This window comes from Gambusia affinis, linkage group LG08 (genome assembly GCF_019740435.1).
Source record: "Gambusia affinis linkage group LG08, SWU_Gaff_1.0, whole genome shotgun sequence".
Classification (NCBI taxonomy): Eukaryota; Metazoa; Chordata; class Actinopteri; order Cyprinodontiformes; family Poeciliidae; genus Gambusia; species Gambusia affinis.
This window is the reverse complement of record NC_057875.1, coordinates 80,308-90,625: the sequence shown is the minus strand read 5'-3', so window position 1 is coordinate 90,625 and position 10,318 is coordinate 80,308. Positions and strand designations below refer to the sequence as shown.

The 10,318-nt window shown below is 44.1% G+C and overlaps 1 protein-coding gene across 6 annotated transcripts; it reads left to right on the top strand.

Annotated features, from left to right (window-relative positions):
- Positions 1-398: 398 nt before the first annotated feature.
- Positions 399-3,547, top strand: si:dkey-238o13.4 (uncharacterized protein LOC560780 homolog). 6 transcript variants are annotated; one of them, XM_044123817.1, is made up of 6 exons: positions 399-570; positions 1,080-1,187; positions 1,902-2,041; positions 2,144-2,240; positions 3,036-3,160; positions 3,300-3,547. In XM_044123817.1, the coding sequence occupies exons 1-6, from the start codon at positions 486-488 to the stop codon at positions 3,474-3,476; spliced, it is 732 nt and encodes a 243-aa protein (XP_043979752.1). In that variant the 5' UTR covers positions 399-485; the 3' UTR covers positions 3,477-3,547. The 6 variants fall into 6 exon arrangements, with proteins under 6 accessions (XP_043979752.1, XP_043979750.1, XP_043979751.1 ...); XM_044123815.1 differs by having other exon boundaries at positions 3,270-3,547; XM_044123816.1 differs by having other exon boundaries at positions 1,080-1,229; positions 3,036-3,139.
- Positions 3,548-10,318: the final 6,771 nt, after the last annotated feature.

Below are 10,318 nucleotides of genomic sequence, written 5' to 3'. Positions count from 1 at the left end.
TACAGTAGAACGATATAGAAAAATATATGTATTAGATTCCTTCAGCAAATCAAGGGGAACATAGAAATAAAGTGTCATAATAATCTTTAATAATAATAATTGTAGTAATAATCTACCAATAATAATAATAGGAATGGGGCAGATGCATAACATCAGATTTTGTGAAAAATATATTTGATTATCTTTTTAATCAACAGCTAAGATAAAAGATTTATGCAACGCCTGTAAACTGAATTTAATTTGACTTTGATCCTAATTTAACCTCAGTTTCATCCTGACTCATCCACATTCTAAGGCATCAGAAATCTGAACCAAAACCTCCAAAGCTCCAATCCATCCGTGGCGCCGCGGGCAGAGCTTGAACTGACCGTGAGGGGCGGAGTCGCTCCTCCGCCTCGGTCTGCAGCTCTCTGCAGTCCAGAAGCCGTCCGCTTCAGGTCCAGTTCACACGAACCAGAACCTTATCTGCTTGTCCAGCTGCGGTCATGTCCAAGTCAGACCGGGTCGTGTTGGTTCTGGGAGGAGCGGGGACGGTGGGCTCTGGTATAGTCAAAGCCCTGCTGGATAAAGGTACATTATTATTAGTATTATTATTATTATTATTATTATTATTATTATTGTTGTTGTTGTTGTTGTTGTTGTTGTTGCCACTTATTCAGCGTTGTTTTGCGCCAGGGTTAGTTTTTATGAATTTTTCTGGTGGTTTTCAATATTTTTCAGCCATGAACTGCTGAACTATTTATAATCTTTGTGTTTTTAAGTGATTTTATGGGTAAAACAGCCGAACTGGAACCCGAAATAACCCACGTTCCTCCATTATCTATAATCTCACATCTTTAGTCAAACTGAGAGCATAAAGTTATTGAAGCGCAACTAAATATCTGAATCAACTCCTTTACTTGAGGCGGTTCCAGATGGATGATGTTCTGAAAAGTTCAGAATGAAACATCTTCCTGCTAAACCACAGCAATTCTCAAAGGAGAATAAAGTTTAAAGCCTGTAAGAAGATAGATTTTAGGAATTAGTTTTTGGTTTAGTTGTGTTTTAGTTGCTGAGTCCGGTTGTCGCTCCGTTTTCAGGGTTTAAGGCGGCGGTGATCTCCAGAGACGGCGGCCGACTGGAGAAACTCCGGGCCTTCGTCTCTCCCAGCAGCAAGGACAACCTCATCGCTGTAGTGGGGGACGTGGGTGAGTTGGCCCACAGCATGATGCTTCTCCTGGTGAATGGAGGTAACGGGACAAAAAAAATCAGTCCGGCAGAACATTATGACCACCTGCCAGTTTTAGTCTTTCTGCTGGAGCAGCTGACGGACTCCAGCAACAGATTTATAGCCTAGCTACTAGCATGTAGAGCGGGAGTTCTGCTCAACAGGTGCGGATGGGGGTTTCCATGGTGACCAAGTCCCATTTCTTCAACCATTTTCGCTGCTTAACTTTTCAGTACTTGAATTTACTGCTGAGTGTAAAACTGTGGATGCAGAACATCAACACGTTAGCATGCTAACGTTAAATCAACGCGTTAGCATTCCAACTTTAAATCAATGCTAACGTTAAATCAAGAGGTTTGCCTGCTAACATTAAATCAACAAGTTAGCACGCTAATATTAAATCAACATGTTAATTTAACATGAACCTTAAATCAACAGGTTAGCATGCTAATGTTACATAAACATTTAGCATGCTAATGTTAAATCAACATGTTAATTTAACATGAACCTCAGATCAACAGGTTAGCATGCTAACAGTAAATCAACAGGTTAGCATGCTAACATTAAATTAACAGGTTAGCATGCCAACCTTAATCCAACGTGTTAACATGCTAATGTTAAATTAATGCGTTCACATGCTAAAGCGATGATTTAAGGTTCGGACGCCATGCGGATGCGCTCTCCTTGTGTCCAGGCTCAGAGGACGGAGCGCAGCAGGCGAAGCAGCAGCTGCTGCAGCACGTGGGGAAGGTGACGGACGTGGTTTCTGCCCTGGGCTTCAGCTGGTGGCAGGGCGGCCCGCCACACACCCAGACCCTCCAGGACCTGCATTGGGTCAGCACACACACACCCTCCTGTTCCTTCCCGTCCCTCATGTCCCCCCTGTCCCCCCTGTCCCCTGCTGTCCTCATGCGTCCTGCCTGTTGTTCTCTGCAGGTTTTGGACGCGCTGCTGTTCAGCACCTTCGTCTCCTGGAAGACGTTCTTTCCCCTTGTGAGAGACGATCCGTCCTGTAGCTACACCTTCATCACAGGTAACCGTGGCAAAATATTCAAACCCCGGGATGATCTCACGCTGCGTCGCCATTGGCAACAAGACTCAGAAGCAATAAGCTTCTTTGACTAGGCCATTTCAGCCCATGAATCTGACCACTGGCTGGTCACCCTGCTGGAAGCTGAACTTTCACGTTTTCCTCCAGGATAGTCTTGATTTAGCTGCAGCCATCTTCCCACAGCATGATGCTGCTACCACCATGTTTCACTGTAGAGATGCTGATTGTTCTCTAACACAGTGGTCCCCAACCTTTTTAGTATGTGGGGGGGAGGGGGGGGACGTTGCGTTGTGACTTCTTACATATTCTGCTGCATGTTGGCCCGCAAGACGTAACCGACTGACAGCATCCAGTTTAGGATTTTCAAAATAAAAGCTACTGCATACTAGGGTGTGCTGTGGTGGCGTAGGGGATAGCACAACCCACATTTGGAGGCTTTGAGTCCTCGACGCGGCCGTCATAGGTTCGATTCCCGGACCCAGCGGACATTTGCCGCATGTCTTCAGCCCTCTCCTTCTCTCTTTCCTGTCAGCCTGCTGTCATATAAGGGACACTAGAGCCACAAAAGACCCCCTGATGGGAAAAAAAAAAAAGCTACTGCACACTCAACACATGGGACGACATATTTAATTATTTCTTGCGTGGCCTGGTACCAATTGGTCCACGGACCGGTACCAATCCATGGACCGGTGGTTGGGGACCACTGCTCTAACAAACCCCAAAGAAACATGTTGGGGAGGGGCAGCTCCCAGTAACCCCATGTGTCTCTGCCTCCAGGGGGAGCCGGAGAGCAGCTGCTGATGCCGGGAACTGGCTTCCTGACGGTCGGCGCCGCCAGCGCGCTGGCCTTCTGCCAGGTGCTGCGAGACGAATACCCGCAGGTAGACTGCAGGCTGTGCCAGGTGAGGAGGGCTGACTCCTGGCTCTGACCTCTGACCCCTCCAAGCCCTTTTAATATTTTACTTGTTTTGCTAAATCTGTCATTTTTATGGTTCATCTCCCACCATGCAGTTCTTCCAGCCTCCCCTTCCTCTCCAACAGGTGAAGATCAACACAGGTGTGGCGACTCCGGAGCGCCTGGGGCCTGGCTACCTGAACCATCTGGACCTGGGCGTTGCCGTGGCAACCTTGGTGGAGCGAGGAAGCTCCTCCCACTGCGTGTTCACCATCGGCAGCCCTGCGGACCTGCAGACCCAGCTACTGGACGGGAATCTCTAGAACCCAAGAGAAACCAGTTCTGGTTCCTTCCAGATTCAGGCTAAAAAAATTTCTGTAAACAGAACCGAATATTTTCTGTCCATAACATTAAAACATGTTGAAAAGAAAAACTTGAGGAATTGTGGGAGATTTTTTTTAACAAACAGAGTTCTGGAGAAAAGTTCTGTCCACAGATCCAAGTTCTGACCAGTCTGGTTCTGGTTCTGGTTGCTCCTCACAATCAGTCGTCCGCTCCTGCAGATGACTGATTGCTTGTGGCAGGTTGCTGTGTTGACCCAGGCTGACGAGTTTCCGGCTGACAGCCGACCGGACGCAGCGAAGCGGCAGGAAATCGTGTCACATCGGGTCGCGGCGAGTCGTTTCTGACGAGTCCTCGGCTGACCCGGCCTGTGGAGGACGAGGCGACTCGTCTGCAGTTTCTTGGACTGGAGACTTGGAGGAAGGGACTCGTTAATCCTCCTGGTTCTGGGTCCGAGTTTCCATCTGCAGTCGGCTGCGGCCTCAGGCGGTTCAGCTCCGAACGGAGGGGACGGCTAGAACCAGGAACCGCTCCTGCAGCAGAACGGGTCTCTGCTTCTCGCTAATGGGAAGGAATCCGGTCCGGTTCTGGTTGCATGACCCAATATGGGTCATGGTATCTTTTAGAATTTTTCCATCACAAAGAGTTGCTCTGATCAACCTCTGCATGTCAGAGATCAACCAAGCTGGAGATGTGTCCTCCAGAAACTCCTCACATGCGATGACATCATGTGAGGCAACATCAGGGAGGCAGGAGCAAAACCCTTTTGTGCCTTCAGCACCTTCGACCCTTTGCAGCTACGTCACTAAATCATGGGGGTCGGTAGTTCGGATCCCAGTTAGTTCATTTGTTCACCTGGTTGGACTCACAGATGGCTAGCTAGTAAACCACTGCGGTAAAGCTTTTCTTCGAAAAGCAGAGAGTTTTCTATTAGTCATCTAGCTGGTGACACAACCGTCTTCTTAAATAACCTGAATGAAATTCCCAACATTCTTAAATTGATTGAAACTTTCTCAAAGGCTTCAGGACTTAAATTTAAACAAATGTGAAATCCATCCATCCATTTTCTATTCACCCTTGACCCTAATGGGGTCAGGAGGGTTGCTGGTTCCTCTCCAGCTGCGTCCCGGGCGAGAGGCGGGGTCACAGGGTCACCCTGGACAGGTCGCCAGTCTGTTGCAGGGCAGCACAGAGACACACAACCATTCACACACACACTCACACCTAGGGAGAATTTAGACCAATTAACCTGACAGTCATGTTTTTGGACTGTGGGAGGAAGCCGGAGAACCCGGAGAGAACCCACCATGCACAGGGAGAACATGCAAACTCCATGCAGAAAGACCCCGGACAGGGAATCGAACCCAGGACCTTCTTGCTGCAAGGCAACAGCTCTACCAACTGCACCACTGTGCAGCCACAAATGTGAAATGTTTCCTCTAAAAGACTGTCCTATATCTACTGCTTTTAATATTCCTGTCAAATCCAAAGTCAGTATCTGGATGTGCAAATAAATAAAAATAAATCTGATTTAGAAAATCTGAATCTCTGGGAGAAACCTCAGAAATGTAAAAGTCCTTTAAATAAATGGACACACAGAGATTTATCTATTCTGGGAAGAATATTTCTCACCAAATGGAAAGTATTTCCAGACTCATCTACCCTGCATATACATTAGGAATAATCAATAATTCAGCAATCAAATCAATCAACTGGATGAATTTTGACTTCATTTGGAAACAGAAAACTCACTAAATCAGAAAAGGTTTTTAATCCAACAGTTTGAAGATGGAGGAATTTGACAGCATGAACTTTAACAATAAACTGGCTTCACTTTAATTGAACTAATCAGAATGAATTATGGTTCCATATTATATTTTTATGTCTGAGTTCATTTTCTCCTTAGATGAGACTTTGATGTTAAAAAACTGCCTGTTAAACTTTCATTCTTTCACCAGAAAGTTTTATTATATTGGAGATTAATCTATAAACACACAATAAGAAACTGCTGCTACATAAAAATGAATAATAAATTAATCTTTGCACATCAGTGGCAAAGGTGCTTAATCTGTGATGCATTTATTAAATAATGGAGAGATTCAATTTTAAAAATAACCTGCAAGTTAATAAAAGTGAATTTCAACAAATTATTAGAGCTTTTCCCCAAAATATTTTAATCACAGCTAAATGTTTTAATGAGAATCCTGATGACAGAACCTCTGATCCACCTGGACTTCTGATTAATGACCCAATATCACCGATAACAAACTAAATAACTCAAAAATTAGGGAATGCTTTACTAGTACTTTGTTTCCTTTTATATCAAATCCAAATTTTATATCACATTTCTTCTCAAAGGTTCAAAGAGTTAAAATCAGAACAAACTATTTCAATCTTTCTGTTCCTCCAAAACACAAGGAAGTCCATTTTAAAATCTCTTCAGGTGTTTTTCCCTCTAAGGAATCATCAGACTTTGATTTGCTGTTGATAAAACTAGTTTATTTTGAGACGGTGATATTGAACATCTTTTCTAAGAAAGACATTATTTTCGGTAGAAAACTGTGTGCGTCTGACAGGCGCTAATTCTAGATCTGTCATCAATCGAAAGGAATAAAACGACTCCAACGCTGCAGCTCAGGAGGTTTATTGATGTCTCACCTCCAGGGCCAACAACCGACACAAACACAAATATAGGATATGAAACTGCACCTTTACATCATAAAAACACACACAGGTTTCAGACATGAGACCAGAGGATTGATGGTGGATGTCCGCGGATGCCACTTCCATGCCACCGAGCCACACAGAAGCACAAAAAAACAACCCACTCTGCTACGTGAAACGGAACCACAAAATGAACAGATGCATCCTGGGTAACGTAGTACTAAACAAACAGACAGACTTTTAACACAAGGAACTCTGCCACCTCTTCTCATCTCTAAAATCCCAGAACAAAGAACAAGATGCAGAACTGTATAATATGATAAACAACTTGAATCTGATGGAAAACCCCTAATGTGTGTTTTTATTTGTCTGTTGTTGTTTGTTTTTGTTCTTTGTTCTTTTTGTGTTGCTTTTTGTTTTTTCTTTTTGTCATTTCTGTAACTATGGAAGCATCCTAGGTCGGCTTCTTCAATGTTTTCAGATTTGTGTACATCTGATGCTGATACCATGTTTGTTGATAATAGCTCAAGACATTACGACACCCCCATTTACGCGCTCTTTTCACAATAAAAGCCCACATCCGGTTCATATTTGATTTACTGCAAGTAGATTTCCAGGAGCTTGACTTTGTATTTGTGCAGTTGCATAAAGACATAATGTATTGGAAATAATTGGGGACATTAAGCAATGCTGAAACTCTCTCTGTTTCCAGCGACTTCTCTCACTTGTGGGTGGTAGAGGGTGTTAAAGGAAAAGTATATAAAAATTAGCTTAATTTGGAAAAAGCTTGGCTCTCTCTTTTCCTCCGGTCCCAAGTTCTTCCTGCGAGCCGCGTGTGGCGACAAGGAGACAACAATGCGTGATGACGTCACAGAGTTTAACTCTCAAATCAAGCAACGCATGGATTAACAAGAAAACTGCAGTTACAGAGACATACATTCGTTACCTGAGACAAAAGAATTAAAAGACAAAGGGACAAAGACAGAGAAAGAAAAGGCAAAGACATGTCTTTGGAGAAGGCTGATGCCAAAACGGCAGAATAAGACAGCTATCTAAATTATTATTACTGTGCACGAACTTTTATAGTGAAGGCGTTTCTTAACTTTTTAATGTAGTCAATTAAGGCGTACCCCTGGTTCGACCAACCAGGCTCTCCTCTGGACACTCAAAGAAACTTAGAACTTCCTCTTTTTTACGCCAGAGATCAAAGGCCATTTGCTCTCTGGTAGAACAATGGAGCAAGCAGCTGCATTCTGGTTTTCTGGGCTCTAGGGCCATTTGGGCAAATAAAAGCATAAAACAAGACTTCACAGATACCTGTGAAATTCGGAGTGTCTCCCGTTATCTTCTCCTTAACAAAACTAAATCCAGTAATTTGGTTCAAGGAAAGATTACCTTCACAAACCTAGTTTTTGCTCATCTGCACTCAGCATCTCCAAAGATTTGAATCTTTGCCTTATCACATAAATCCTGAACAATTTTCTAATACTAAACAACACATTTTCATTGAAACAATTCCCATTTGATTCAGATATTATCATAGACAGTACAATTTTCAAATACATTCAGCATTCACCATTCTAAACTTAGATAATGCATTTGGTTAAAAACTTGCTATTAATACTTAGAAAAATGTTAATGATCTCAACATTCTATATTGTATTTAGTTTAAACCATGCCAGATGTGATTCTGGAAGACCTTTGATGTTCTGTGAACCAAACCGGCTTCTGTCTCCCGGAGATGCTGATTTTACGGCCTCCTGACCGCTGATAACACAGCAGGAACCTCCTAAAAGATCTCCTTTGATCTGCATTAATTTCCTGCTTCTGAATACTTACCGATAGAGTAGTTTTAGTTTCAAATCCCTTACCCCAAAATTAAGAAATTTGTTCAAAATCAGACTGTTCATTATAATCTTTACACCTGGGGTAAGATTAGCTGTATTAAGCACTAAAAATAATTATTTTCTTCAACAAGGGACACCTCTGGAACACAACTAACAAATGTGAGAAGAACCTCGCTGCAGCAAACAGGAAGTGGCGGGACGGACCGCTGTCAGTCTCAGGCCTTATTTGGAAATGGGACCATTGCACTCCGGAAGTGAAGGGGGCGCTATTTCCTATATTAACCGCGGTCTCCCGTCTTTATTTTCTTTAAAAACATATTTATATTTTCACCTTTCGGAAGGAATTTCACTCTCAACATGTATTTAAACTTCTCTCTCTTATTTACTTCAGCTCAGCTCACAGTTTTACCATCTGATGTTTAATTTCAAAATAAAAGCCTATTAAAAGAGCACGTTTTTATTTTTCCCCCTAAGTTGCCGTGCTTTTATTTTGAAATTAAACATCAGATCGGGTTGACATTTGCTGGTTATGTTCTAGAGCTGTCCCTCTTCCACCCAGAAGTGACAGGTGTCAGTGGAAACGAGAGTTTTTAAGCAGTAAGCACGGCAACTTAGGGGGTAAAAAATTAAAATGTGCTCTTTTATTTTGAAGCAGTTTCCGCTTTTCCCTGCCCTCCCTCAGTGAAGCCCCTGCAGGAGTTTTTGGGGATGGTGAATTATTGTAACCGTTTCATCCCATGGGCAGCTCACCTCATGCTCCTCTTGTATGAAGCATTTTGAGGCAAAAGGGACCAGCAGATAGAGTGGGGCCCTCAGAGGTGCAGGCACTAGATGATGACAAAAAGCCTTTGGCTAATGCTACACTTTTGGCCCATCCATTTCCAGTGGCTCCTGTGGCTCTAACAACTGATTCTTCTCATAATGCAGGTGGGGCAGTTTGTGAGCAATGGGTGGATGGTGCCTGGCAACCCCTCACTTTTTTTTAGCAGGAAACTCTGGGATGCTGAAAATAAATATAGCACCTTTGATAGGGACCTGCTTGCCCTCTTTCTGACAACACACCATTTCCGCATCATGTTGGAGGGCAGAGACTTTACTGCTTTTGTTGACCAGTTTCTGAACTGTGGTCGGCTCGGCAACAACGGCTTTGTCTGCCATTTCAGAGTTCACCACTGACATTCAGAATGTTGCTGGCAAAGATAATCTGGTGGCTGACTGTCTGTTGCTACCTCGCCATGGCCACAGACCAACTGACCGACCAGGATGTTCTGGCCTTTAAAGCAGGTGAATCCTGTTTGCATTTAGAGGAGGTCTCCTTTCATGAATGTGGCGTAAACCTTGTTTGTGATGTCTTGACAGGAAAACCTCAACCTTTGGTTCTTACTGGTTGGTGTTGGTGGGTTTTTGATGCAGTTCATTCCCTTTCACACCTGGGCGTTAAAGCCTCTGTTAAACTGGTAGGGGCAAAGTTTGTGTGGCCCGGACTCTGTAAAGATGTACGGATATATCCCTGTTTGGCTCGCCAACATGCCAAGGTGCAACGGCACACTAAGACTCCACTGGAGCACTTTCCTGTTCGGCAACAGAAGTTTGAACATGTGCATGTGGACTTAGTGGAGCCGCTTCCACCTTCCAGAGGATTTATCTATCTCCTGATGACGGTGGACAGAACTACTCGGTGGCTGGAGGCAGTTCTGCTGTCATCAATCACTTCGGTTGATGTGGCTCGGGCATTTATCTCCTCCTGCGTGTCCCAGTTTGGTGTGCAATTGGACTTGACCTCCGATTGAGGTCCCCAGTTCACTTCAGAGTTGTGGACTGCAGTGGCAGAGAGCCTTGGGGTTAAACTCCACCGTTCTGCTTCACCTGCTGCTTCAGCTGCTGCCTCACCTGCTGCTTCACCTGCTGCTTCACCTGCTGCTTCAGCTGCTGCTTCAGCTGCTGCCTCAGCTGCTGCGTCACCTGCTGCTTCAGCTGCTGCCTCAGCTGCTGCGTCACCTGCTGCCTCACCTGCTACTTCAGCTGCTGCTTCAGCTGCTGCCTCAGCTGCTGCGTCACCTGCTGCTTCAGCTGCTGCCTCACCTGCAGCCTCACCTGCTGCGCTTCCGAGTATTCAAATGGGAAAATGCAAAAATTCAGCGATTTTGAAGAAAAAATTATCAAAATTGGTTAAGCTACATGAAAAATAAATACATCATAGTACAAAACACAGGATGAAAACAGCAATAGAAATTTTCTTATATGTTATTTTTCCATGAGGATTTTTCCGCACGTCACTGATTAGTTATCAGGTGGAGCCCAGGCATTTTGAC